General features: G+C 42.4%; 1 protein-coding gene across 1 annotated transcript in view; it reads left to right on the forward strand.

Moving 5' to 3' along the window:
• The window catches only part of TMTC1 (transmembrane O-mannosyltransferase targeting cadherins 1), a 137,577-nt gene that overhangs the window by 29,423 nt on the left and 81,625 nt on the right, over positions 1–26,529 (forward strand). Inside the window, exons 6-7 of the mRNA XM_041485925.1 lie at positions 22,832–22,913; positions 23,853–23,956. Of these exons, the coding sequence (XP_041341859.1) occupies positions 22,832–22,913; positions 23,853–23,956 (186 nt within the window). The remainder of the gene's footprint in view (positions 1–22,831; positions 22,914–23,852; positions 23,957–26,529) is intronic.

Raw genomic sequence — 26,529 nt, forward strand, 5'->3', positions numbered from 1 at the left:
AAGTCTTCCTCCCAGTAAATTGACAATTTCTTTCTTAAAATTTGCTGAAAGGATAGAGCTCCCCTGTTGGGGACTCTCTGTGTGTGGAGACACGAGGCTTGACTCCATTTCAGAAGGCTGATTTATTATGTTAAATATTATATTAAAATACTACATTAAGACTATACTAAAAGAACAGAGAGATCAGAAGGCTACAACAAGAACAGAACAGAATAGAATAACAAAATCCTGTGACTGCTCACAGCTTTGGCACAGGTGGCTGTGATTGGTCATCAATGGAAAACAATCCACATGGACCAATCACAGATGCACCTGTTGCATTCCACAGCAGCAGATAGTAATTGTTTACATTTCTCTCCTGAGGCTCCTCAGCTTCTCAGGAGAGGAAAAATCCCAGCAAAGGATTTTTCATAATATCATGGCTACACTCCCCTATCATCCTCTGCTTTCCTGGAAGCTGAAAGCTTCAGCATTTGTTGCTTTTGAGTACTAAGATCTAGATAGTGCAAGCCATGAGAGCTGCTGTCCCGTGGCTTTCATGTCACTATTTGTTGCATTATTTACTTTGATCTGATTTGGCCTCTTGACTCCATCAAAAGCGCCTTCCAATGTGAATTAATTAAGAGAACTTATTTTCTGCTTTCAATTGCCTTTAAAAGAGAAATGCTCCCAGGTGACACTAAGGAAGGAGAGAAGTGGGTTTTTTCTCTGCACAAGCTGTGCTTTTGTCATGGATCAAAGGCTTTCTCTGGCTTCCCTTACTCGTTGGGAGTCTGGTGTTTTTATGGATTGAAGGTGCTTTTTCCTGGGAGTCTGGAAATGCCAGAACTGAGTGAGACTCCCTCAGTGGCCTACCAGCCCAAATGAGCAGCTCTTTCATAACGAAGATGACTTTAATATTGCCGCAGAACACTCAGTTAATTATGAGGTGTGAATAAGGAATATGTTTCACAGTGCCTTGGCAATTTTCTGAGTTCACTGATCCGTAAACAAGATTATTCCCTAATAGTCCTTCATCTCTGCCATTATTGCATAAGGATATTCAACTTTAAATTAAATTAAAAATTATCATCGTTAAAGTTAGTTGAGGCATGGCTAATCTTCTGAGAATGTTTCCAGGATTAACTATTTTAGATTTGCTCAGTTATTTAGGGAAGAGACAATTTTTTGTCATTCTTCCTGTGCCATTTTTATAAAGACCACACTGTAGCAATCCTCTGCTGGGAAATGTGAATTAGACCAGTTTTTCTTCCTTTATTTCTTTTCAAAGTCCTTGACACTTCTGGTAGCTGATGTTTTAGGGGGGAAGCGCTTCTTCAAGATACATGGTGGTTTTTTTACAGTTCTTTCAGCTTTTGCTAACCCAAGAGCAAGGGACTAAATTTGATTCCTGAGCTGCCAGCTGTCCAGCCCAGCTCTGTCTGTGGCCCTCAGCCTGTTTGTATGGGAGGGAAATGACACAGGCTGTTGGTGCAGAAATGTCACAGTTTGTGATCTCTCTGGCTTATGCAGAGCTGTGACTCCTTGAAGTAATTTCTACCATTACTTGAGCATCATTGTAGATTTTTAAGGTCAAGAGGGACCATTTATGATCATCTAATCTGAATTAGAGCATGATGGAAGAGACAGAACTCCATGTAAGAATTACTGCAGGAAGCCTGCATTTCTCTGTGAGCTGTGTCGCACATCTGTCAACAGCCCTGACTTTAAAGACTCATTGTGAGGGAGTATTTGAAATAATCCTTAGGTGGATGGTTGCAGCAGTATGCTATTGTCACTGGTAAAAATGTCCCTATTTCTAGTTTGATCTAATTTCAGCTGCCAAGCACTGCATCTCATTATGTCTTTTTCCAGTAGATTAAACAGGGCTCTCCTTGATGAAAGTTTTGCAGTCTGTGATTGTTGTTTTATTGTTGTTCCAGACAGACGAAAGGCTGGGCTTCCTCTGGGTACATCTACTCAGCAGTTGCTGTTGTGATGCAGTTTATGTATTTGGATTGGAACAAGTCTCACATTAGATAGTTGGTCCTGCTAATAATACATACACTGGCATGGAGATCAGAGCGGGTGAAGCAAGCTTTCTAAGCATTTGCCAATCTTTGTTTTATTTGTTTTTTAAACTTTTTCCTTTGGATGTCATGCTAAGCTGTTTGAAAGCAGTAAAATACAGTTATGTTTTGTTATGCAGAACTGGCATATTGTAAAAGCTTCGAGTAAAACCAACTAGATTAGGGTAAAATCAGTGTATCTTTGATAATAAATCCCTGTGGAGCAAGAACAAGCTCTTCCCGTGTGCTTGTTGTGCTTCTAGCACAAAAGCGTTTCAATCTTAATTGGAAAATTAGTCATATGAGGAGGTGCACTTGATCTTGCATCTGCACACACAGATGACATTTGGATGGTGTGCTGCTCCTGATCTTAGGAGCGCTGCCACGCATCAGCAAACGCAAGTGCTCCAATTCTGGAGCTGACATTTTGTCTGGAAGGGCTGTGAGCCAACATGTGGTCTTTGAAATGCTGCACTGAGCCCCTGCTCACAGTGGCAAAGTTGGAGAAAAGAGGGTGGAGGAAATTTGGAGTGATCGTCCCTTTTAACACAAGATTGTCCCTCACAATGTAGTTGCTAGCAGGTTTTACATTCAATTTACTTTTAGAAACCAGAAAATAGATAGATTGATACCTTTATTTAATATCCAACATGTTTTATAATCAGGAAGCATTGATCTGATAATTTCAGAGGGGAAAAATGCCTTCTGCTGAGTTGCTGGCAGCCTTACCTAGAGTGTGTAGGAGGCTGTCAGGAAAGCAGGGCTGTCAGGTGTTGACCCACACAGATGATGCTTCATTTGTGAGATGCAGTTGGATTAAAGTGCAAAGTAATATGAATAATTTGGCTTCAGGTTCAGTGTTTAAGAATGCATAAGACTGGAAGATCTGCATTGTGCCTTTATACCCGCTGCGACTGTGACCCAGCTGTCAGACTACTCTGTGGTTACCATTATCTTTTACATAACAACTTTTCCTATTCTCATATTTGATTTTTTTTAACCATCTGTCATTACCTCTCCAGAAACCCCTTACAAATTAGAGGTGCATCTTGCATAACTGAAGAGCAATTACTGTTCCATTACCAAGTAATGAAGTGCACACTTGTATGAAAAGAAAGATGACTCAAGATTTGATAAAGTTCAGTAAGATTCTTAAGATAATTTCCGGAAGTGTATTCTGCCTTCAAAGCTTATATTTTAGTAGGTGGCGGAGCTTATATGTAGTATCTCATATGTAGTATATATTGTATATATAAGTAGTACTTATATGTAGTTTTAATACTTTAAAAAGTATTAAGGAAGAAAAACCATATGTGAGAGCTTGAAAAAGGGAGCTGTTTTCATTTCAAACTTAAGGCAGATGTTTTGACAAAAGATGTCTCCCTGCCTGTGGGAGGACAGGAGAGTTTGTGATTGCTGATGTTGATTTAGTGTGGTGATTCAGTGTGTTCTTGTCCCCCTGGTAATCCTGTCAGGACATGAAAGGAAGCTTCAGGGAAGGCAGGAGTCCTGGGAATTCAGTATGGCATGGTCATCCCCTAGGTTGTGTTTGAAGACTACTTTAGTTTCCATAGAATCATTAGGGTTGAAAGGGACTCTCAAGGTCATAGAGTCCAACCATTAATCCATCACCACCATGTTCACCACTAAACTATAGCCCCAAAGTGTTTCTGAACACTTCCTGGGCAGCCTGTTCCAATGTCTGACTGCAATTTCTGTGAAGAAGTTTTTCCTAATATTCAATCTAAACATTCTCTGGCACAACTTGAGGACACTTCCTGTTGTCTTATTACTTGTTACCTGGGAGAAGAGACTGACCCCCGGCTCAATACAACCTGCTCTCATCACTGCAGGGCTTCTTGTGACCCCAGGGCAGGACCAAGCACTTGGACTTGTTGCATCTCACAGAGCTGGCCTGAGCCCATTGATCCAGCCTGTCCTGATCCTTCCTGCCCTCGTGGTTCAACACTCCTAGCTTGGTGTTGTCTGTAAACTGATAGAGGGAGCACTCAATCCCCTTGTCCAGATCATTGATAAAGGCATTAAACAGGGCTGGCCCCACCACTGAGCCCTGGGAACACCACCAGCGACCTGTGCCCAGCTGGACATAACTCCGTTCACCACCACTCTCTGGGTCTGGCTGTCAGCCAGATTTTTACCCCATGAACACTGCACTTGTCCAGATCATAGGCTGCCAATATCTCCAGAGAAATGCTCTGGGGAGACAGGCAAAGGATTTAGCAAAGCCTTTTCAACTGGATAATGTTGCAGGGCTCTTGAGGGAGTCCAGATGGTGCTCCCAGGGCCAGCTTTTGAGATGTGGGATTCCCTGTGCAATCACTTGCAGGGTAATGCTCTCTGCCAGTTAGGAATTGTCTTCTCTTGGGCACCCCAAACACTGAGGTACTTAAGCAGGAAATTATTTTGCACATTTAGGTCCTTACATTTAATGCTTTTGTGAGTAGAGCTTAGTGTGATGATCACAATCTGCTAATCCCTCCAGCAGAGTCCCCCAGTAAGTGGGACACATAATCTTGATGATTACTGGGTCAGTGCAGCAGAACAGCTGGTGTAGATTGCTGTAGTTCTGTTTGTGTTCAGCACAGATGAGGTTTCCACATCTCCAGTATCCTCATGATAAGGCTTGCAATCTTAGGAAATGGGATGATTGGCAGTGCAGATCTCAGCAGCTCGCTGAACCTCCCTCTGGAGATTCTTCTCACCTTCTTAAACTGGGCTTGGTGAATTTTAGATCATTGGTTTTAAAGGCCTGTCCCGATCAGTTAATGCTAATTTTCTTGGACCACTTCTCTGATGGGACTTGCTGTGACTTTAGCAAGAAGGGAGATATACTCTCTGATTCAGTAAGAGAAAAAAAGCCCCAAACCTATGGAAACCAGCACAATCCAGAAGATAATCTGCAAATGGTCACTTCTGTCAAATGAACATCAGGTGGTAAGGGACTATTTGGCTTATCAGACATAGAACCTCTTGTCATGCACAGCCAGTTATGTAATTCCTTTCACAGACTAGCTCAGTGCTGTGTGTGTCCAGTTGGATTGTCTCCAAGGCTCCCCTTGGAAGGCTATTTGTCTGACAAGCTTGCCTGGAAAGCTTTCTTTCCCTTGCCTAAAGGCCTCAATAACCAATTTTTGCCCACTTAATCCTTATGTTTGTGCATCTCTTTTATCCTCCTTCCTTTTCCTGCCTGCATGTTGATGTGTGGGCACACAGAACTAGAGAGACTGTTGAGGTACAAAACTGGGGTTAAAGTCTCAAAATCCAGCAACAACTCTTTATTTCCTAAGTGTTTCTGGGGAGGGAACACAGGATTGTCATTTCTTGTTATTAAATAACATACTAACCTTCTTACTGGCTTTGTCTAGGTAGGTTTTGTGCAGTGACAACAGCTGAGACTCTCCAGAGAACTTGCCTTTGCTTTTGCAAAGTGTATGTTTGGAGTGCATATTTTCATTTTTATTTATGTCCTTTGGTCAAGTGCCATGAGAATCTCAGCAGTTTCAGAAACTTAAGCTTTTCATTCTGACTTGCAACCATTTTGAGAAAGCCCAGGACAAAAACATCAATTGCAAATGTAAGGGATGAAAAAAATACCATAAGAATCCCCACCAGATACATTTAAGGTAATTTTATAGGTGAGTGAAGCACTAGAGAGCCTCCTGCTTTATCTTGGTAACTGGCATGCAGGAAAAATGAAGTTGAACTATTTTGTATAGTGGCTCATACTTATGCCTTGTTGTACACTAGTGCAAAACATGTCTAAATGAGATGAGAACTGAAACTTAAAACTGGACCAAAATGTAAATACCAACACTTTCCCCACGTATTAGTGAAGAAACTTGCTGTTTCTTGTTTTCTTCTGGACTCCCAGAGGCTTTAGCTCTCGCTGTGTCAGGCCTTTTGGAGACCCCAGTTCCCTTTCCATGAGTGTGTTGGATAGGCTTCCTTTGCCATGCCAAGGGGGTGCTGCTTGCCTCTTATGTCAGAGTCTGAAGGATTGTGAAAATTATTTAGCCTGTAAGCAGAGGTAACATATTCATGGTTTAAGAAAAGGATAATTCTTTCCCTTTCTGGCAGCAGCGTACTTCTTGGTCCCAGAGGGTTGTCTTCCCAGAGAGATGTCTGCCTGTTCTGTCTTTGCCATGGCTTTCTATCCATGAAGTTCCATAGAAAGATTGCCTGTTACTGGACAATAGTGATTTGCTCCTTTTTGGCTGAACAGTCTGAAGGGGATGCTAAATCTCCAGGGGAAGCAGGGTGTGCACTTCTTTCATCTCTGTCCCCCTTGGAAGATGTGTAGACACGGTCATCCCCAGGCTCGGCCCAGCCCCAGGGCTGACTGACTTTTCTTCAGCCATGAGGTGAAGCTGGAGTCTTTCCTTGGCTGCAGCTGGCCTCCATGGACACGTGAGACAATGCAGCAGCTGCTCTTGGATGGGCTGGAGTTCAGGTTGCTGCAGGGTGAGGGAAGTCCTCTGTGGGCTGCATTGTTCTGTCCCTCAGCTGCTGATCATCAGCTTCACAGGCTCTCCAGCTCTGTCTAAGAGGCATCCATCACTCAGCGATAGTACCAGCTCCTTTCTAGCTAAAGGAAAAAAAGCCAAAGAGGAAATAACTTGGAGCTGCATATATTAGTGGTATGAAGTGTTTCTGGATCAGACGAGACAAAATAAACTTTCTGCATGAGCTTGGATGTGTGGTGCTCGGCTCTGTCACCCTGCTCTAACAGCAGAGTGATATGGAGGCATTTGACACCTTCCAGTACCGGCATCAGGAAGAGACTCAGTCGTCTTAACACCTCCCAGCAGTTGGGTAAGTAATTTCCTGAGAGCAGAGGAAGGAATGTTGTCCTTCCCTCTCCCTGGCAGGCGTTGGGAGGTGAATTCCTTTGTTTTGGAAACAAATTTGATCTGAAAACATTCTTTTCTGTAACAAAAATAGACTCTGTGGTACAGTCTCTCGACCTGATGTGAAGACTGAACACTTCTGTTGCAAGGAGGAGCCTTTGGTGTCAGGCAGTAGATGACTTCATGCATGGATGCCACACTGTCTGCTCTGAGTAACAGCCATGGTGTCAGTTAGGTACTGAGGTCCAAAGAGCTGAAAATGTAAAAGTGCGAGAGGTTACGGATTTCGTCTTTACTCTTCTGGTATTCTGGTTTGGTAAAGTGTATTATATGGAGCTATTTATGTTAAGAAACAGAACCCAAGCAGCCCTGCTCCCCAGTTTCACCCGCTTTATTGCTCCTTTCTGCCCACATGCTGTGCTTGCTCTGGGTGGCTCAAGGGGATAGAACCTTTGCTTAGGAGGTGTGCCAGCCTCCTGGATAGAGAATGTTCTCTGACCTGCTGCCTTCAGGGAAGCATTGTTGTTTTGCGGAACTCACAGCTTTGCAGGTTATCTTTTCTGCTTGCAGGAGTACTGAGCAGTCATCAAGAACCTGCTTTTGGGGCTTTCTTTAAGGGAAATAACAATTACAAAAGCAGCAAATCATGTGAATGAGCCTCTTTATTTTCCTTTCTAGCCCTGCCATGGTGGTGAGGATGTATTAAGGGCTTTCCTAACCTTAGTTCACTTTGATGGAATGGTGCTGGTGAATTAGGAAGTAATGAGTGTGTAAAATGCGGTAGAAATGAAATTGTCCCTTTAGTTCTACTTTTCTTTTGTCCACGGATTTGTTAAGCAAATGGATGTGTATTTATGGATTAGGTACCATCTTCCCAGAAGACACTAAGAAATTAATACATGTTGCAAATTGCATTTAAATAGCTATTGCCTTATTTTGCCACACTTGAATGGGAAATCATGCTGCAGAGAGGAATAATGGCTGCGTGATAAATCTCCAAAGAAGTGCAGATGAGACGTCCTTGTAATGAGAGACGATAATTAGCAACTGCTTTGTTTGGCATGGTGTGGATGCTGTGTTTGGATGCAGCAATTGTGTAGGTGTGGTGAGAAAGCAGAGGAGGGACAGGAGAAAGGAAATCGACTCTTGAATCACTATTTTCAATCTTAGCCAACTTAATGTTGCATAATAGGAGCACAGTCTAGCAAAAGCACTGCCAAGAGATAAAATGCTAGGCTTTACTCTTCTTCCTGCACTTCTCTGCCTTCCCAGCATCCCCTCTGCTGTTCTCTGCAGCACAACTTTCCTTGAGGCGGTTGGTATGTTGTCAAAGCATTTTGTCCCTTTTTTTTTGGTGGTGAAGTTTTCCTTGCTGTGAAAGAAAAGATCCTGCCTTACTCTCTTCTTGTTGCCGTGTGAGTTTTAATTAATGTTTTTGCAAAGCATGTTAAGATCCTTGAATAGCAGTGTGATAAATAGGTGTGATTCGTGCTGATAAAATTGAAACAGTAATCAATGTGGATATAGTAATCAATATTTAGAGATAACAAAATATTCAATTTTATATATTTTAAACTATTTCATTTAAATTTCATTAAAATTATTATTACATTTAATTTTGTTTGGCCTTTTATTTGTGATTAGATAATTAAGCAAACATAACAGCAGTGTGGTTTTGGCAGTGGTTCAGTCTCCTGGAGAAAAGTGTATGCCTTGGAGTCTAGGAAAAAAATAATCTAACAGGTTTTTAGGTTTAGAAAAAAAGACAGGTAAAAAGCCCAAACTTGGTGGGATAAAACCCCTGATTTTCTTTAACTCACATAATCTGAAACTTTAGTCTGATAAAAGCATATTTATTTTTTTGTTTAGGTAGTGGAGTTGGGTGCCTTTCTTCCTGAAGGTGGGAGTCATCCCTATGGAAATCTTAGGAGCAATGAATGTTCGTATTGCACTAGTTTATTTCCAGAACACTATTTCCTTACACAGCCTTCCCATTCTCTATTCTCATGATAGAAATTAAAAGGAAACTTTGAAATATGTTAGCTGTTCTCTTAAAAGATAGAGCACATCCCTTTTTTAAGCAAGGAATGGAAACCACCAAACCTTCAGGATTGCTTTCAGTCCACAGTAGGGTAAAGATGCTGAGTGTGTCCTATATAAACTATGGCAGATCAGGCTGACTGGGAAAGCCCTTTTTCCCAGTCTCCATTAGGAATGCTTGGAAGCAGGTCTCTGTTTGAGGTTGTTACCACAGTGCTGAAAATGTAAATCAGCAGCAGGACAAAACTGGTGAAGAGGTCACCCACTTCTCAGTGTTGACCCAAGTGTAAGAAAGGTGTCTGCAGTGTTTGGGGATCTTTTTGGCATGGTTGACTTGATTACAAAGTACATGTATGGAAACCAGTGTTAGGAGTCACATCTGTGGTTCCTCTAAAATGGTTAGCTTCATCATGGGAACAGTTCTGCATTTTCCACATGCTTGCTTTTAAAAGTGTCCATGAAGCAGCTTGAGGACATCTGGGAGGCTGGATAACTGCTTCTCCTGGAAATTGCAGGGAAGCCATTTGGGATGAAAAGCTGCTTGTTACAAAATGTTTGCTTGGTGGTGGAGGTGCGTTATATTAAGCACACACACTAGCTCTTTCTTTAGAGAGCACAAGGAATTATGTGTGCTATGTCCTCCCATTTAATTTCCAGTGGTGGTGATGTTGCCTTTTTTTGTGCTAGGCACTGCTGTGGATTGTTTGATTTAATTCATTCTGCTATTCTGGAGGTGAAATCCTTGAAACATCTGATGGAAATTATGACCATGGTCTGTACATTCCCAGAGAGCCCTGGGATAGGTGGTGTGGTAGACTGTGGGCTGCACAGCTTGCCCACATACACAGAGACAGAGGTGACAGTCACCAAAATCTGTGTCTGAGGAGAAGCCCAGCAGTGCAGCTCATGCTGAACTTGGCAGGGACTGAGGGGGGAATGCTCTGGAGGAATTCAGCAGCTGTGGGGCAGCCAGGTGCTCCCCCTCAGACCTGAGCTGTGTGGTCCCAAAGAGCCTGCCTGCGTTCTGCGTTTCAGGAACTGTTTGGTCCCTGGGTTTTGGTGGGATTGCATTAACACAGACAAGTTGCAGGCCATAAAGCAAGTATCTCCACCTTGTTTTTCGGGAGCTGCCTCTGTCAAAGTGCTGTAAGACAGGCTGGCACTTAGGATTCTGGATAAGCTCTCCTCTGGCCTTCTCATTATTGATTTTAAACATGTGTTACCATATCAATGTTATTTGTAGTCATGTTATTTTTTTCCCATGTCAAAAGTCAGACTGTCTGTGTGCTGGTATTGTGAGATGACAGAAGCTTTTTCTTTTATGAATCTGTCTCTTTGACTGACCCACAGAGCAGCAAAGGGAAAGCTAGCCTGTGTTTTTTGAGACTCAGCAAGATATTTTTCCATCAAAGCTGGCATCAGTTGCTGTGAACTCAAAGGCATGTGTGCCGTAAAGGTGAAAGTGTCTTGCACTCTTGTGCACAAGAAATACTAGATTGAAAAGGTGTTCTTCTCCAGTACTCACTCTAATTATTTTTGTAAAGCTTGGCTGCATTTGGACAGTGTGGGGCTTGGGGGAACTGAGTCCACAAGAGATGAGCTCTCTGTTGCTGATGAGGAGAAAGAGGGTCCCCAGAAGATGACTCAGAGGAAACTGCTGATTGACAAGGGTGCATGAGGTGCTAATTTCCCTTGACTAAAGTCAGCTTTTACCCCCTCTGCTGCCACTTTTCTTGCAGGGGTTTCAAGCAACTTTCACCAGGATTTTAGTGTGTAGCTTGGGGTGTTTGTTTTGTGAGAGTAGGCTTGGTCTGTCAGATTCCCACTGAGTGCTGTCTGAGGCAGAGCAGAGAGGGCGGGAGAGGGAGCATCCCCTCCTAGGTGGGGTTGATGATCCTGAGCTGTGATGTGCTCATGTGAGCATTGTAAATCCTGAAAGCTGGGCTGGTCAGGAATGCTATCCGGACATGGATGGATAACATCCGGTGGGATTGTCTCATTCCTCATCAACTGCTGACTCTCTACCAAGAGTTGCTCTAAAAAATAATCATAAAGAAGAGGAAAGAAGTTATGGTTCCTGCTGTGAGGTCAGCAAGAGCTAGCTGTTGACAGAAGTGAGAATGGAATGGGGTCCGTAGGGTTTTGACTTCCTTTGCCATAACTTGCTGGATGCTGATATTATTTTTATCAGATCTGGCCTTGCAGAGTGAGGAAGACAGATCAGCAAGAGAGAAAGAGAAATTGAAATAAATGAGGTGTCTGGCAGGTTTGATTTTTAAAGTGAGCTTGTGTGCAGCTGGGAGATGGTTGGTGGAGGCGAGGGGTGTGATGTGGTACAGCACAGTCCCTGTCCTGCAGCTATTACTTAGGGGCAGACACAAGATCCTGATCATGTTTGCAGCAGGTCCAACCCCACAGTTGGCCATCAGCCTCTCTCTGTGCCCAGGGACAGGCACAGAGGGCAAGGAACCAAAGTAGAGGGTAGCCTGCTGACCCTGGAGGAGGGAGGGAACATGAGCAAGCTCCTGCTGACTCCCAGCAGGGTGAAACAATTTATTAGATTCGTCCCAATGAAAAAAATAACCAAACACCTGAACATCCTAGAAGGCTTTCCTTAAATAACACTGGTTTTTATTAGCCCTAACCATCTGCAACAACCCCCGCCCCCCTTCCCCGCCCTAAAATGGAAAAGGAAAAGAAGTAATTTCTTAGTGAACAGCATGTTTTGTTTCTATTTTGGTCAATGTCTAAATAAGAAATGTGGAAAAAGAGCTAGATTCAATAGCAGTGACACTTCTCCCAGGGGTGGAATAGAAAAAGGAAGCTGTTAAGATGTTCCCTCTTGTTCCCACCAGCCTGGGTTGCTGGAGGCTGGTCAGTGCAACTGCATATGTTTTTATTGTGGAGCTTGCAGAAGTGCAGTGTGGGGCTGGCAAAAGTATTTGCAAATCTGGCTTGAAATAATCAAAAAGTTTCAACTGAAGCAAACACTTTTTTCCTCTCCAGGCATTTTAGATATGTTACTGCTACCCTGCAAAACTATTAGTATGGCACATATAATAGCTAAGCTTGTGTAATAAACAAAAAACCTAATGAAGGAGGCAAAGAATCAGCTCCTGTTCTCTGGGAATTTCTGGGAATTGCTGGTATTTCCCTCAGGAGCAGAGTGGGGTCAGTTTAGCCCTTTCCTGGGGGAATACAATTTCATACCTGAGCATTTGCCTGCTTTGGTCAGTGGAGCTCAGAGAGGTCAGGAAGCTGTGTTGCTCTCTGATCCCTCTCTTTATTTTGCTCATTTGTGTAAGGTATTCCTTAATCCATATTTGCAAATGGATGCAGTAACCTTCTTTCTCCCTCTGTATTCTTCCTTCCTCCCCCTTCCCATCTTTACATTAAATGCTTGAGAATAAATTGGTAACTCTGCTTCATGGGGTACCTACAGCACTCATGGCTGACCTTCAGAAGTTTTCCTTTTTTTCCCCCTTTCAATATGTTTGTAAGGAAGCCAAATAATTTAAACCAGCTGGAAGATCCCTGAACTGCTACAGTTCTGTAATGTTCTATAATCATTTCCCTCCTAGCTTATAAAACTGGCTCTCTGTAGTTTACTGCCAGGCCCTTTCATTGCAGAGTGAAATAATAAAGGTCTCTGAGGACTGTGTGCTTCTCAGCTCTCTGAGAGATCGATGGGATCAATTTGCCTCTGTGTGTTTTGATGTCTCTGTCCTAATTCTGGAGACAGCTGCTCTGCCGTGCTGTCAGGTGCCTGTTTGCAAAGGGAGGGGCTCCTGGATCTGCTCAGGGCTCTAAAACAAGATCATTAGGGTTAAAAATCCCTCAATAATCAAAATAAGGGCTTTATTGCTCTGTAAGAGGTACTGCTGGGTTGGGCAGAGGTGTTCTTTGTCCCTGAGGTGAGCAGCCCATGGGGTAAAGCAGAATGTATGGTTTGGGCAAGAGTTTAAACTCATGCAGACGATTTACAGGGATTTTTGTAATGTGAGTTTTACCAAGTTGCCTGAAGCATAATGTGTTCATCAAGGCTTTGCCTTGTTTCACTCCATCCATCTTGTAAAATTCTGGCCCTTGTGAGAAGTGCCCTTTTGTGTCTTCTCCATCTCAGCCCTGAGCTGAATTGGAGGAAGCGAGACCGAAGCAGGCAAAACAGCTTTGCTCAAGTGGAGTGCACTTGGGTGAGCTGGTGCTTTCTGGAGTAAGCCTTGACAGGCAGCAGCCACTTAGGTAAACTCCACTGCTCCTCTGTTCCTCAGAAAACACTGCAGCAACCTCCTGCCCTGAGATATGTTTTGTAAAAGGGCACTTTTGCCTGAGTATAAATAATACATATACGTGTAACCTGAAAGTTTTTTTAATGACTTACAAAGAACAGTCTGTATTGACACTTCCCAAATTTAAATTATGTTTTAAAAATCTTACCTTTGTTTTTACTTCCCAGTTCAGCTTCTCATGATTTTTTTTTTTTTGTCTGGCTTGTAGGTATATTGGATCATTTACTTGTTTAATTGCATTTTAACCACAGGAGCATTTGTGATTGGCACTTGGAATAAGTCTTTGTTTCTCTAGGAATGTTTGTGGAATAGAAATTCTGATGGCTGCTTTATGGATGTTACATTTAATCAATAACTCAAAAACAGAAATAACAGCAGCTCTCTGTCTTTCTTTGTTGGCAATTTTATCCATGCTGGCTGGTACTTTTCACTTAGTTATTCAGAAAGGGCTAATTTTTTGTGTGTTTAATGATAGGCTCTAACATATGCAGCGCAAATCTTAAAGGAGAACAAGGAAAGAAAAAGAATCTCTTAGTTTCATGCAAATTCCTGTTTCCTGTGAGTAAATGAAACAGGAGTCTCTGGACTGGTTTTATTGCAGCCTTGGAAGGTAACAAGCCCTGAACAAAGTTCCCAATGTGTTTTTCCTCTCGCCAGGTGGGTGATGTGCTTCTGGCAGGGGGCTCCTGGAGCAGAGGCTCTCAGCCAGGTGGGAAGGTGTTCTTACTCACTGTCAGCTCCAGCCCATCCTGCAAAATGTTGGGGGTGTGTTACAGGCTGTGGCAAAATCCCCAAGGCAGAAGCTGCTTGTATTTTTGGCTGAGTGCAATATTCCGTAAACTTACGTGAGAAACTGTGCAGGATCTTTCATGCTTGCCAGGCTTTTAACTTTCAGAATTTAAGCCCACTTTTGTGGAAATGGAGACTACAAAATCGTGTTGTTTTCTTGCTACTGCTTATTTTTTGGAAGTTGCCAATGCAGTTCAAAGTGAATATATCTTAGTGGCTTAAAGAAGACTGGAACGTTTGTGGTTTTATTTTTCTGGCAATAGATGAGACTGAATCATGGTCAAAATAGGATAAATTGTAATTATTTTTTATAATTCTGCCAAGTTTCAGAATTATTTTTTTATTGATGTGCTTTTTGGCTTTTACCATTTATTATCTGTTTAGATGACATATAAAGAATAGCTTTGCAGAGGAAATCCATTTAAAGTAAGCCACTAATCTTTACCAGCTATTGCAGATTTTAATTTTTATTTTTCACAGATGAACCCTGTCATAACTGAACCACAAATGTATGTGATGAAAGAACCAGTCCATTTTTAATTTGAAGAATTGAAGGATTTGTAGATATTTGTATGGAAAAGCAACAGAGATAAAAGTTGTTGGAAGTACAGTGTTTGGTATTTCATGCCAAAAGGAATAGCACAGGCACAATTTACTTACAGGGCTGCTGACAAAAGAAGTAATTGGCTGACAATGTTTGAATTGTTTTCTTTCAGATTCTCTCTGTGTTGCAGTATAACTTTGGCATGGAGTGCATTTGATTGCAAACATCAAAAAGTTTCTCTGAAGGGATATCAGCACAGAAGAATGTTATTTTGATTCTTCACTATATTGCTAACAGACTCGTGTCATTTGTGTTTAAAAAGAACAAGGTATTTTTGAGGATGTTAAAAATAGCAGACTTCTTCCTTAGAGAAAAGAGTGAGGAAGGTTGGAGTTTTTTTACCATTTATTTTGTATTTAGAGATGGCTTTGGCATATTTATGGATTGCTTTATTTAATCTGACAGAAGCAAAGGGACAGGGTAGAGAAAATGTCAGATTAGGAGTTTTCCAGAAGGGAAATACCTTCTTTCTGAAGTATTTAGTACTGACATGCAGTAAGCTGTGTTTAAAGTAGCTCGAGGATGGGAAGAGTTTTTGGAAAAGGGACCAATTTCCCCATGCACATTTGTTTTACTGTCCTGAAGGCCCACAGTCCTCCTCCCCCATCAGAGCAGTCTGATGCCTGCTCCTCTTTTCATCCTGGTATCTCAAAGTCAAGGATTCAAATTGTGAATGCCTGATTTTTTTCCCCCCTCCTTAATTAAATGCAAAATACGGATTTAAATTGCATTTTACATGTAGTTTCAGATTACAAGTAAATTATGTAAGAATTAAAAAAAAAATCCAAACAAGTAGGTTTTGAAATAAAGCAATGCTCTTCAGGCTACATTTCCCAGTAGTTCAGGTGATCTTCTCCCTGCATTTCTTTGCAAATTGTGTCCATATTTCCTTCTGAAACCAGACTTTCGCTTACCCCTTCTACTTGATTTACCAGAAATGCTCACAGCTAAAAGATTATGTGCCTCTCCAAGCATTTCCAAAAGGTTTCTTTGGGGCATGACCTGACCCCAGATGATGACTTATAAAATATAATTCAGTTGAGTAAAGATATTTAAGAAAAAGCTCAACAACCCACAACTGAGCATAAGCCCTGATTGAGAGCAGCTTTGCCTGTAAATATTCTCTTTCTTCCCCTCCTTCCTCAAGTCAAACTCTGTACCAGTAGAATGTTTTAAATTATTTAAAAAGTTGTTTCAGGTTTGGGATTAGGACCAGCTGACTCTTACCTACCCCTATGCTTCTTATCATTGACTATCCCATTTTTAGGGATGATGCATGGAGTAGAAAGGAGATCACCAAAACCAGTGACAGTCTCACAGACATTAATTTCTGTGTCCTTCCTCTGCATTTTTTTTTTGTTTGTTAGTTGTTTTTCTTTTTAAAGTTTGCTTATTGGCATCTTTGTCAAAGACAACAGCAAGAAGTTATATCCTTAATTCCCTAATTGGACGTATATAATGTTAAAGCTACCATGGTTCCTTCTGTAAATTAACAGCTAGCTGGACCAGTGTGTGTTTAATGGCATGAAACCCTTTATAGAGAGCATCAAAGCAAGGCAGCAGGCTTCCACATTTTTATGGCTTGTTTGTAAATTTTTACTGGGACACTTGATTCCCAGGGACACCTCAATAATTTACACTCAGGATAACTGAGCCTTGTGCATGAGAGGAGGATAATCTCGTCCTTTCTTCCCATAAAAGCTGTCAGGTAAGATACTTTTGTGTGATTAGGGAGTGTTTTAGATACCATGCAGACCTTGTGCTCCCTGCCTGTGCCAGCAGCCCCTTTCCTCTTTCCTAAGCCTGTGCATGCAGAGTGAGTGTGGTCCATGGATGTGGTGCTATACTTTGGGGGTGGCTGTACTCCAGTGCTGCCAGACCTTCCCTGTGCAGCCACAGAGGCAGCAGTCAGTCTCTTGGAGCCCTCTGTGGTTTTGGGTTCATCTGCTCCTGCTGGGCTGGTTCAGGGAAAGCACAGCTGCTTCTGCAAGTGGAGCTGCTCTGGGGAAAGCAGGGGTATTCCTGCTTCCTGTGCTTCAGTGCAGCTCCTGAGTGCCCACTGGGGACGCCAGTGAATGGAGCTCCAGTGGTGGCTGATTTTTTGGATACTGCCACTGGATCTCTGACAGCAGCAAAGGTCTGAATATTGCCATATATATTTTCCTGACTCATCTTTTTCCCCCTTCATTTCCTCTTTGTGCCTGCCTTCCTTTCATCTCCTTTTATCCCCTCTCTTCCTTGTAATACATACTCACACAGCCTCTTCTTCAGACACGTTTTTAGCCCTCTGCAGTCCCAGCAAATGGTCTCTAGGCTGGATACAGGCATTGCAGGAGACAGTCTCCTACCTCAGTGGCTGTGCAGGAGCAGTGCTGGGAGAGTCTGATGCTGTTCCTTCTCGATGGTGTTTGGTAGGGCTGGAGAGCCTGGGGAATTGCTACAGGTCTCTAGTGAGCATTGCAAATAGAGATCTTTTCCCATGGCTTGTCACATGTCCAGAAACAGTCAGTTGTCACTGAAATCAAAACCAGCAGCATCTCTGCAGTCCCTCTACTACGCAACAAATCTCTGCTCCAAACTGGAACCACTGAGTTTTCCCAATAAAGTGGTTTTGGAACTTGGTCAACATGGGCTAATCTCTCCAATTGTTTTTTCTGGAAAAGCCAAACTGTTTTACGTGATACTTTTGAGGAAGAAAACAGTTTCAGCTTAACATAAACTCCTGGAAGAGAAAATTTTCAGCCTGAATGAATAAAGCCTGTCAAAAGCACAAGCAGCTGTAAATAGGGATTTGTAGCTTAATGTAGCAGCCAAAGCTCCTATCAGTGCTGCTTATAGTGCAGTTACTTGAAATATGTCTATAGGAGCCCTTCACTGGGCTAGGAGAGGGAAAAATGAGCCTGTGCCTCAAGTGTGTGTGGTGCAGAGGAGATAAGAGGCTGAAATCCATGGAAGCTTGAAACTGCAGGCTTGGTGCTTTGGTTTCCCGAGATCTGACAGATCTGGTGGCCATACTTTGATGAGGTCTTATTTTTCCTGTTAGCCCTCCTCCACTTTGTCTCCTCCTCGAATGACTGGAATGTCTGGTATGAGGAGAAACCCTTTTTCATGTTCTCGGTCATGTCTTTGATCTGTTAAGTGCATTTTGCTACTTTCCTTTTTTCTCTTTCTATTCCTGGTCCCTTACTGTGCCTCTCTCTCCTCCTCTCCCTGTTCCTCCCAGTTTTCTTCCTCTACTTTCATCCCACACAGAGTGAAGTATGTACTGCCTAAGAGAATAAGGGAAAGGCATGAGTGGGATCAACGTCTCTGCTGTGTATGCCCTGCCCTTGCCTTCCCCAAAAAGCCAATAAACAGCAAGAATTCCAAATACGGTCACAATTGAAAATGTACACAAAAAAAAAGAATACATGACATTATCAGTGAAAATGAGTTAAAACAGTTGTGACTTTCATAAAACCTCTCCATGGCTCCCAAAAGCGTCTGTAAAACTGCTCCTGTTTGTGTGTGTTTATGTATCTAGGTCTGCGTGGGGAGTGGTAGCTGGGGTTTAAGGCTCTCCAGGGAGATAAGGAGCAAGGATGCCGCACACATGCTGTGGGCAAGGTCAAGACTACCCATAAAGAAGGAAGCAGGAGGGCTCTTCTTCTCCCTTGCAAAACCTGCAGCTATGACTGGTATTTTATTTCCCTGAATTGACAAGTACTTTAAGCAAGTTAAATATCCAGACGTGGTAGAATATATTGATTTCTTTCCCCATTCAGTTATTTTTACTCCATGATGGATTTTTTATTCTTGTTTTCTCCCTGGGATCTCGCATACACCCACTTTCTCTTCAAGGGCTGTCCTCAAGGAGGACTATAAGCTGAGCTAGGTGGAAAAGATACTACTCCAGTAAAAGATGCAGCTGTCTGGACAGATAAGGAAGTCCTCTTTAAGTAGGAAAGGTAAAGTGGTCTCTAGAGACAGAATGTGGCTCCTATAAAACTTGCTTATTCTCAGCAGGGGAGTCTGTCAGGCTGATTTAGGATTAGGTATGCATCTGTCAATGACCTGAAGCTTTGACAGGCACTTAAAATATCCCCTTCTAAGTTTAAAAATGTTCTTGATTAGAGGTGTCTTATTGTTATCAAGAATTAGGAATAAGAGAACAGCCTTGCTTTTTTATTCATCCTTCCAATATCTTCCTGTAGTATTTGGGTTTGAAAGTGCTAGTTCAAAACTCTGGCGGTTCCTGGGAAGTGGATCTGTTTCCTAAGCAGAGTATAAATGAGAGCAATGATCCTCTTAGAGTGAAGTGACCTGGTCAAAACAATCTCTTGATATACCAACACTTGTTCTGCTGCATACTTATATTGGTCTTTTAGACATTCCTGATGGAGAGTCCATCACAGATCTTAATTGTTTATTCGCTTCCCTTGAGAAAGCCTTCAAAGAGAGCACAGAGCAATCTCACGTTTTCTGCCAAAGCTGAGTCAGCTGTAGTGTGGGATAAACCTGTTTCCAATAGTGGTCTGCAATAGCTCCCAGAGCCGTGGCAGTGAGCAGCAGCTGAGGAGCTGCCTCACACTGCTCTCTAAGCTCGAGGTGCCTCCAATGGCACAGGCAAATTAAAAAAGCTGCCTGCTTCTTAGAGAAGTTTGTTTTGATTAACTCACAGTCCATCTGGTACCAGCAAAGTGTATGTTCCTATAAACTGCATCATATTGAATTTTACTGGGCCACCTACCCTGATGTCTTCAATTATGAAGCCTCGGAGTGCCCTGATGATGTAACTGATTCCAGGATGAGCTGTGCTTTTCAGGAAGCTGGGACTGCCAAATATCTGTCTTGGCCTCTGCTTGAACTGCACGAGAGAAGTCCCTGCATTATTAAGCTTTTCTTGGATTTATTGTTTGTTGTGATTCTGGTTGCTTTGGGAAGTATTCCTGAAAGGCTTTTAAAAAGAGAGCAAGCAGGCAATTACATGCTGGGCTGCTTTGTGGGAAAGCTGGCATGAAGTGGACGGGGAACCTCTGCCCAAATGGGTTCTTCTTGCACTTGTTTAGCGAACCTGACGAGCTGCATTTTCTCCTCTAATTTTATAATATTTTTAAGAAGATCTGGAAGACCCACACCTTGAAATGATCACATACTCAGGAGGTAGCATATTGATGTGTGGTGCTGCCATCAGCACGCTTTCCCTAACTATGTCCCACACCTGCTCTCACGCGGGAGTGAATGCATGTGTGTGTGTTTTGGCATGTTTTTGGCACCACAGTTGTGCTGGTTGGGGTGGAGCAGGTGACAGGCAGTGGTTCTCTTGAACAGAGGGATGTTTGGCAGCCTGGAGAGGTTGGCAAATGTGTGGAAATGTGACTGGTAAATTACTTTTTACAAGACAGCTGTTAAAAAGGGGTATAAAATGGTTTAATTGTTGAAATAGTAATTTCTTTGCTTCTCCTAGCTACATACAAAATTAAGTGTTTTGGCTGATCTTAAGGTTGTCTGAGCAAAGTTCAGTGTAACTTTAGATGTGTTTGCAAGCTGAGATTTTACATGGAAAAAGCTACTGCAATTTTACATGTAGAAAGCTACTGCATTTTCTATGCTGTGTGTCACTGACATTTAACAAACTTCCTCATCCAGGTCCCGTTTGCAGTTCATTTGGTTTCATTACACAAACTGTGCGTTGTTCTTTCACCTGCACCAGATGTGAGGTGTTTTACTAGCTACCTTCCCTGACACAAGTGGTAGCTCAGTAAGGTGCTCTGGGAAACCATGTGGTTCTTCTAAAGCTTTGAGGCACTGAGTGTGACCTGTCCCTTCGTGCCACTCCTGCAGGTTGATCTGGTGGGTGGAGAGCAGGCTTGCTGGGCATTGAACCATGTTACCTTTTGTGGTTTCCAGACAGAGTTCAGGACAGCAGCTTTCTCAAAATGGAAAAGTTTCACTTCTTAATTGAACTACGTATTACCTGACCACAGGTGGCTTCTCTGGAGGAGAGCAAATACACGGCCTGGAGATGATGGCCACCTCACAAGTTTTGGGTCACTGGTGTGAGGTGATGCTGCTTCTCAAGGATGAAGTTTTGGGTCACTGGTGTGAGGTGATGCTGCTTCTCAAGGATGAAGTTGAGTAAAGCAGACTTCTTGACACTTACAAAAGTGCTCCTCTGTCTGTAACTGAAGCTTTGGAGAAGGACCTGAACTGTTTTAGTTGATCTTTTCCTAGAATAATTCGACCTAAAGCAAACATTTGTAATGGAAAATTCCTGCCTAAAGTGTTGCAGAGAGTTAAAAGTAAAAGTGAGTGAAAACAGGTTCTTGAAGAGTCAGGCAGTGTGATGAATAGAGGGCTCTCCTCTCTCCACACATAAAAATGTAAACAAAGTGCAACCAAACACTTCCTGCTGCAAATCACAAGGGGGTTGAGTTTCATAAAGGGTTCCAGTAGGGGACAAAAGCCTGGGGTTTGGTCCAAATGCTGTTAAAGTCAGTGAGAGGCTTTCCCTTTGGTTCCGGTGGGCTTTGGTGCTGGGCCACGGTGAGCACTTGAAGGCCATCCTGATCTTTCATGGGGAGACAAAGCTGAAGGCTTAGTTTCATCTCCCTTGTACTTGCTGCAGCCTGATTAAAATCAGTGGGAACTCCAGAAACTTTGCACTTTGAGGCATTCAGCCCTTGTAGACTAGTCTGACATTTAAGTCAGGTTTGCTGCTTAAATGTCAACATCTCATAGTAAGTAGACTCCAAAGACTGAAAGTTGTCTGGCTTGCTTTATGCTGTGTGGTTTAGTTCCTTAGTTTTAGGCATGGCACTTAGGGAAAGTTTTCTGAAGAGCAGTTCCTTTGTACAGAGCATCCAGATGTACTTCTTTCATCTTGGTAAATGCTGCCTCTGTTTCTTGCTGGCTTTGCCCTGGTGCTTTTTTTTCTGCAGTGTAATCTTTTTTTTCATCTTGCCATGGTGACCAGGCTTGCAAACTTCCTACTACAGAAAATTTGAACAAAACTCTTAAAGACTCTTGGTTGCATTAGGAAGTACTTCAGTCTTGTTTTTTCAAAGACTTGAAGGGTGGAAGCAATCAGGTGATAGACTGTCTTAAGGAATTTGGAGAGGAAATAAGATGTGGTTTATATGTTCACAGGAGAAGCATATGAGGATTTCATGCTTGTAAAGGTAGCTTGCTTGAAGGTGTTGCAATACAAACTGCAGTTTTTGTAAATCATTTAAATAGAGTATCCTGATACTGACTGTATGTTATACAGAAGAACCTGCAAAGGTTTTCCTTCTGAATTTATTTTGTTGACTTGATATATATTACTTCTTAAAATAAGTTGTCATTTTTTCAATAGTTTTTTACCTACTATGTGCTTAAAATATTCCTGTTGTCTCTTCTGTATTTATTTTTGTCATTGCTTTATTACAATGATGGAGCATCTGTAAGGTTCAATAGACACAGAATTATCATGAAATTAATACCATGGATATGGCACTGTTTGTTATAGTAAGAAAGTTCCTTAGACTTTGGCAATTGCTTCTACTCTGTATTAAAATAAATGCATAGTTTTGGCCCCAAACACAGTTTCATTTTACTCATTGAGAAACAGGAATGGTTTTATGAACATTCCTACAACAGTATGTCACATGTGTGTTTGTGCTATTAATTATCATAGCACTTTGTCAGCAGGCTTGTGATGAAACTTAAGCGTGCAGAATATGCTCCCAAAAAATGCTTAGAATCAGTTCTGCTACATAGTTATTCTCCTCTCTAGAGACTGAGCAGAGAGCTGGGAACAAGGAGTTTTTGCATTTTAATCATAGTCTAAAATTGAATTGCTCTGAGTGACCTTTTAAAAATATGTCTCTGTGTAGTCTTCTGGGAGTCTGAAGAGACAATCTCACTGAGACACACCTGGGATTTTTCTGAGGATTAGGGGGTTAATTGAAGATTTAAAAACAAACAAACAAAAGCCAAACCAGCAAACACACCAAAACCAGATTTTGTTGGCAAAACTGCAATGTATTATAATATGGATTATTTGAACTAGTCTCAATATTTTACTTATGTGGAAAGACCTTTGAAGAGTAGGAGTGATGTCATTATTATTGCATTCAGGGTGGTTAAATCAATGTACACATTTTTCTCCAATTGAAAAATGAGTTAGTGTTCCAAAGTACTTCAACAAACATTTGTTTCCTTGTGTTTCAGCTACCTGACTGCAAATAACAACCAGAATTTCTTGTACACTGCAAGGCCTTTTTTGAAGAGAGCTGCTTTGGTGATAAGCTATGTAAGTATAAATGGACTTGACCATGTATTTTTGTGTATTTGATGAGAATAACAATGCATAGTGGCATCTCAAAAGACTCAGAAAGCTCACATGGTAGATCTTAATACAAAGTTAGGTTTGGGAATTAGTCTAGAAAACTTCAACTGTACAGAAACAAGAATATTACTGTGTTTCCACTTCAAACCTTTTGATTTATAGTGGTTGCCCTTGCAACCATGTAATCATCTGCAGGTATTTCCTGCCCTAAATACACGGGGCGCTGTGGCACTGGGCTGCCTTGTCAGTGACATGCTGTTAATGCCAGTGCAGGTAAGAGTTGTAAGAAAAACTGCTGCTCGATGTGCTCCACGCAGGACTCAACATGTTTCAGAGGAGAAAACAAGTACTTCCATGGGAATGTTCCAGTGTGCAGCTCCCTGTGCTGCTCCAGGAGCCAGATCCCCTTGCTTGTCCTTTGACAAGTGGTTACCAGAAAGGTAAAGGAGTGGCAGCTTCCGGAAATCCACCTAGGAATTAGGATTGCACAGCATGAGAAGCACTGATGGAGCTTGTCCTTACACCTACGCCAGCATGGATAAATTATAAGAACTTTTAAGACATCACCCATGATTTTCCCCTCTGGATTTAGGTAGAGATCAATAGCAAAATTCTGCAGTCTGCACTGCAGCAGAGTGACAGATTTGTCCTTAAGAATGCTGCCCTTGTGGTGGGTACGGAGATGCGTCAGTTGCTGTCAGTAATGCAGATAGGAAGAGGGACACACAAAGTCACAGTGTACTACTCTGTGCTGAGGGTTGGCAGGTCTGCCACCCTGTGTAAGGTGGAAAACTTGAATTTTGCCTAAACTCACAGCATAGAAAGCTATCACAAAAAAACATTTGCTGGAGGCCTTAGCTCTTCTTAGTAGTGCATTGCTAACTGAGGTGTTCTTCTTTGAAGGTGATCCTCGTGTTGTATTTCCGCTTCTGGATAATGGGAGGTTCCATGCCAATGTTTTCAGAGCAGGACAATCCAGCCTCATTCTCACCATATTTACTGACGAGGTATGATGACAGCAGTCAAACGAAAGTTTTCAAAAATGTGTTCTTGTGTGGTTATCACATATTCTCTGAACAGAGAGAGACATAGCTGTCCCAGGAAAATCCTGGGAAGCTGTGAGAAGCTGTGGGAAACTTAGAGGAAAGAATTCAAACAATTATTATCTCTCTTTCTGTAACTGTTGTTTATAGATATGATTCTCCAGAGTGTGCTATTCATAGTTCACCAGTCATGTGAGAGAAGATTCCTAAAGGCCAGTCAAGTCTTAAGTCCACCATTGATTCTATAAGAACTATAGATTTCTAATAATAAAGTCTTTTCATGCCTTCTGATTATAGTCTCTGTATCACCTTTGTCTGTCCCCGATACCCCTTCAGTGATAGTCTTGATGTTACATTTTCCTACACTGAAATGGTTTGTAGATGACAATGAAAAAAACCTGTTGTATTGCCTTAACTTAGTTCTTAGTTTTGCTCTCTATTGGAATAGAAAGCAACCAAAACTATTTGAACCCCAAGTCACATTGCGGGTCCTGTAGGGTTGTATTACAGGTGCTTTCTTACTGAAAAATGTGTGCTTTTTTTTATGCAATGCCCAAAGAATATAGTTTAGTTGCCTGAGCACAGGACTGAAAAGCCCAGTAACTGAGGCATAATCCTAAATTTTAAAACTGCCTCCTCCTGAGATGTAGGATGGAAGCATGCAGAGTTTTGGCTTCAGCTGAAGTTTGTATAAAAAGGAGGTGACCATGCTTCTTGGTGTAATATCAGTGACTGAGCAGTGAATGCAGATGGACCATGAGTGTTTGCTCTTTTTAGCTACTGAAAGATACTTTGGAGCCTTCTGGAGGTATTTCCTCATGTCTCAAATGAAATGGGAACAGTTTTCCTATGTGTCAGTTCTGGCTTGCTGGCTCCTCATTCCACCAGTGAAATTGCAGCTGAGATACAGGTTAAGATCAAGCAATCCTTATTCAACATCTGCTGCAGAATTGGACTGGATCGCATTTGTCCCGAAATGAGATCCTTTATGATAACGTGGCAACAGCTCCTATTGCCATCAAGGCTAAAAGTGCTTCCAGGAAGCACGTTGTCTTGTTTGGAAAGCCATGACGTGTTTGTTTCTGGTGGAGTTATTAATACCAGACTCAGTGCAGCACAGCATGAAGGATTTGCTGCTGTCCCGTTTTGATATGTTTATGCTGAGATGGGGGTCACCGGGTCACAAATGGCCTAATTTCACTTACCTCTTCTGTGCTGCACGTGTTTTTTTGCCTGTTTGTCTCTTTGCCTCTTGTAATGACAGGAGTGAGTTTTCTAAACCCAGAAGCTATGTCATTCTGGGGTATGAAACAGAGGCTATTTTTACCACTGCCACTGCAGATTTTTTTAACAGCCTTAGGAAAAACAAGTCAGAGTGCTGCTGGCTGAGGTCCTCCCTTGGCCCCAGCAGCAGCCCTGGCTTCACCTGCAGTCCAGTAACACCTACCCACTCCAAACCTAATTAAGGAAATCCATTCCAGTAAAAAGCAGTATTACTGTTCTGAAGGGATTCTAAAACCCTTTAATTATCCCAGCTCTTCCATTTCTGCTGAGCTTGATCTTAATCCTCTTTTTAGCCAATTTACCCAGAAGCCTTTATCTTCCATTCAGGAAACCCATCCTTTCAGCAGGTCTCAGTGTCAGTCCTGCAGGTACACTGAGACCCAGTGACCATCTCTGAACTGACAGCCCATGATGCACCCTCTGACCCTTGTATTGGCAGCAAACCTTCTCCTTCTTCCTCTGTCAGACTCAGACTGGAACTCTCATCTGAGACTTTATCTTGCTGTGACCAAAGCTGAAGCTCTTGCTGCCCAGCTGGCATTGTGCCACTCATCCCAAGGGCAGGACTGGCATGTCAGGTGGAGCTAGCAAGGTTCAAGTGGCATAGGTGTGGTTTCCAGCAAGGTCTAGGAAAATGGTTCTGCCCCTCTACTCTGCTCTTGTGAGATCCCTCCTGGCACACTGCATCCAGCTCTGGGGTCCTTAGTACAGGAAACACATGGAACTGTTGGAAGGAGTGCAGAGGAGGGCTGCAGGTGTGGCCGCAGCTCTCCTCACAGAGAGCAGCAGGCACAACTTCCCTAGGATTTTTCCTGGGGAAGGCAGTGAGAAAGCTCAGAGAAAGAAGAGAAAACAATTCTTATCTCTATTTGCTGCTCCTGTTGTTTGGCCCATGTGGAACATGTTATGGAGATTGTTTACCAACAGTGATTTGTTATTTGGACTCTGGTGATGGTTGCTTGGATTGATTGACCAATTAGGTCAAAGCTGTGTTGTGACTGTCTGTAAGGGGTTTCTCTTTAGTATATAGTATAGTATTAGTATATAGTATAATATAGTATAAGTTAATAAAGCAATTGTTCAGCCTTCTGAAATCACTGGAGTCATTGCACATTATTCCCAGGTTGGGGGATGCCCTGCTACTGTACTGCAGGAGCATTTGTGTTCATGGTCCAGCTTCAGAGGAGCTCCTAAGCAGGTTGTGTTCCTCACCTGTGGACGCCTACAGCAGCATGTGAAGAGCTGGTGTGGGA

The sequence above is a fragment of the Pyrgilauda ruficollis genome, unplaced genomic scaffold (genome assembly GCF_017590135.1).
Source record: "Pyrgilauda ruficollis isolate IOZ18807 unplaced genomic scaffold, ASM1759013v1 scaffold73, whole genome shotgun sequence".
Taxonomy (NCBI): domain Eukaryota; kingdom Metazoa; phylum Chordata; class Aves; order Passeriformes; family Passeridae; genus Pyrgilauda; species Pyrgilauda ruficollis.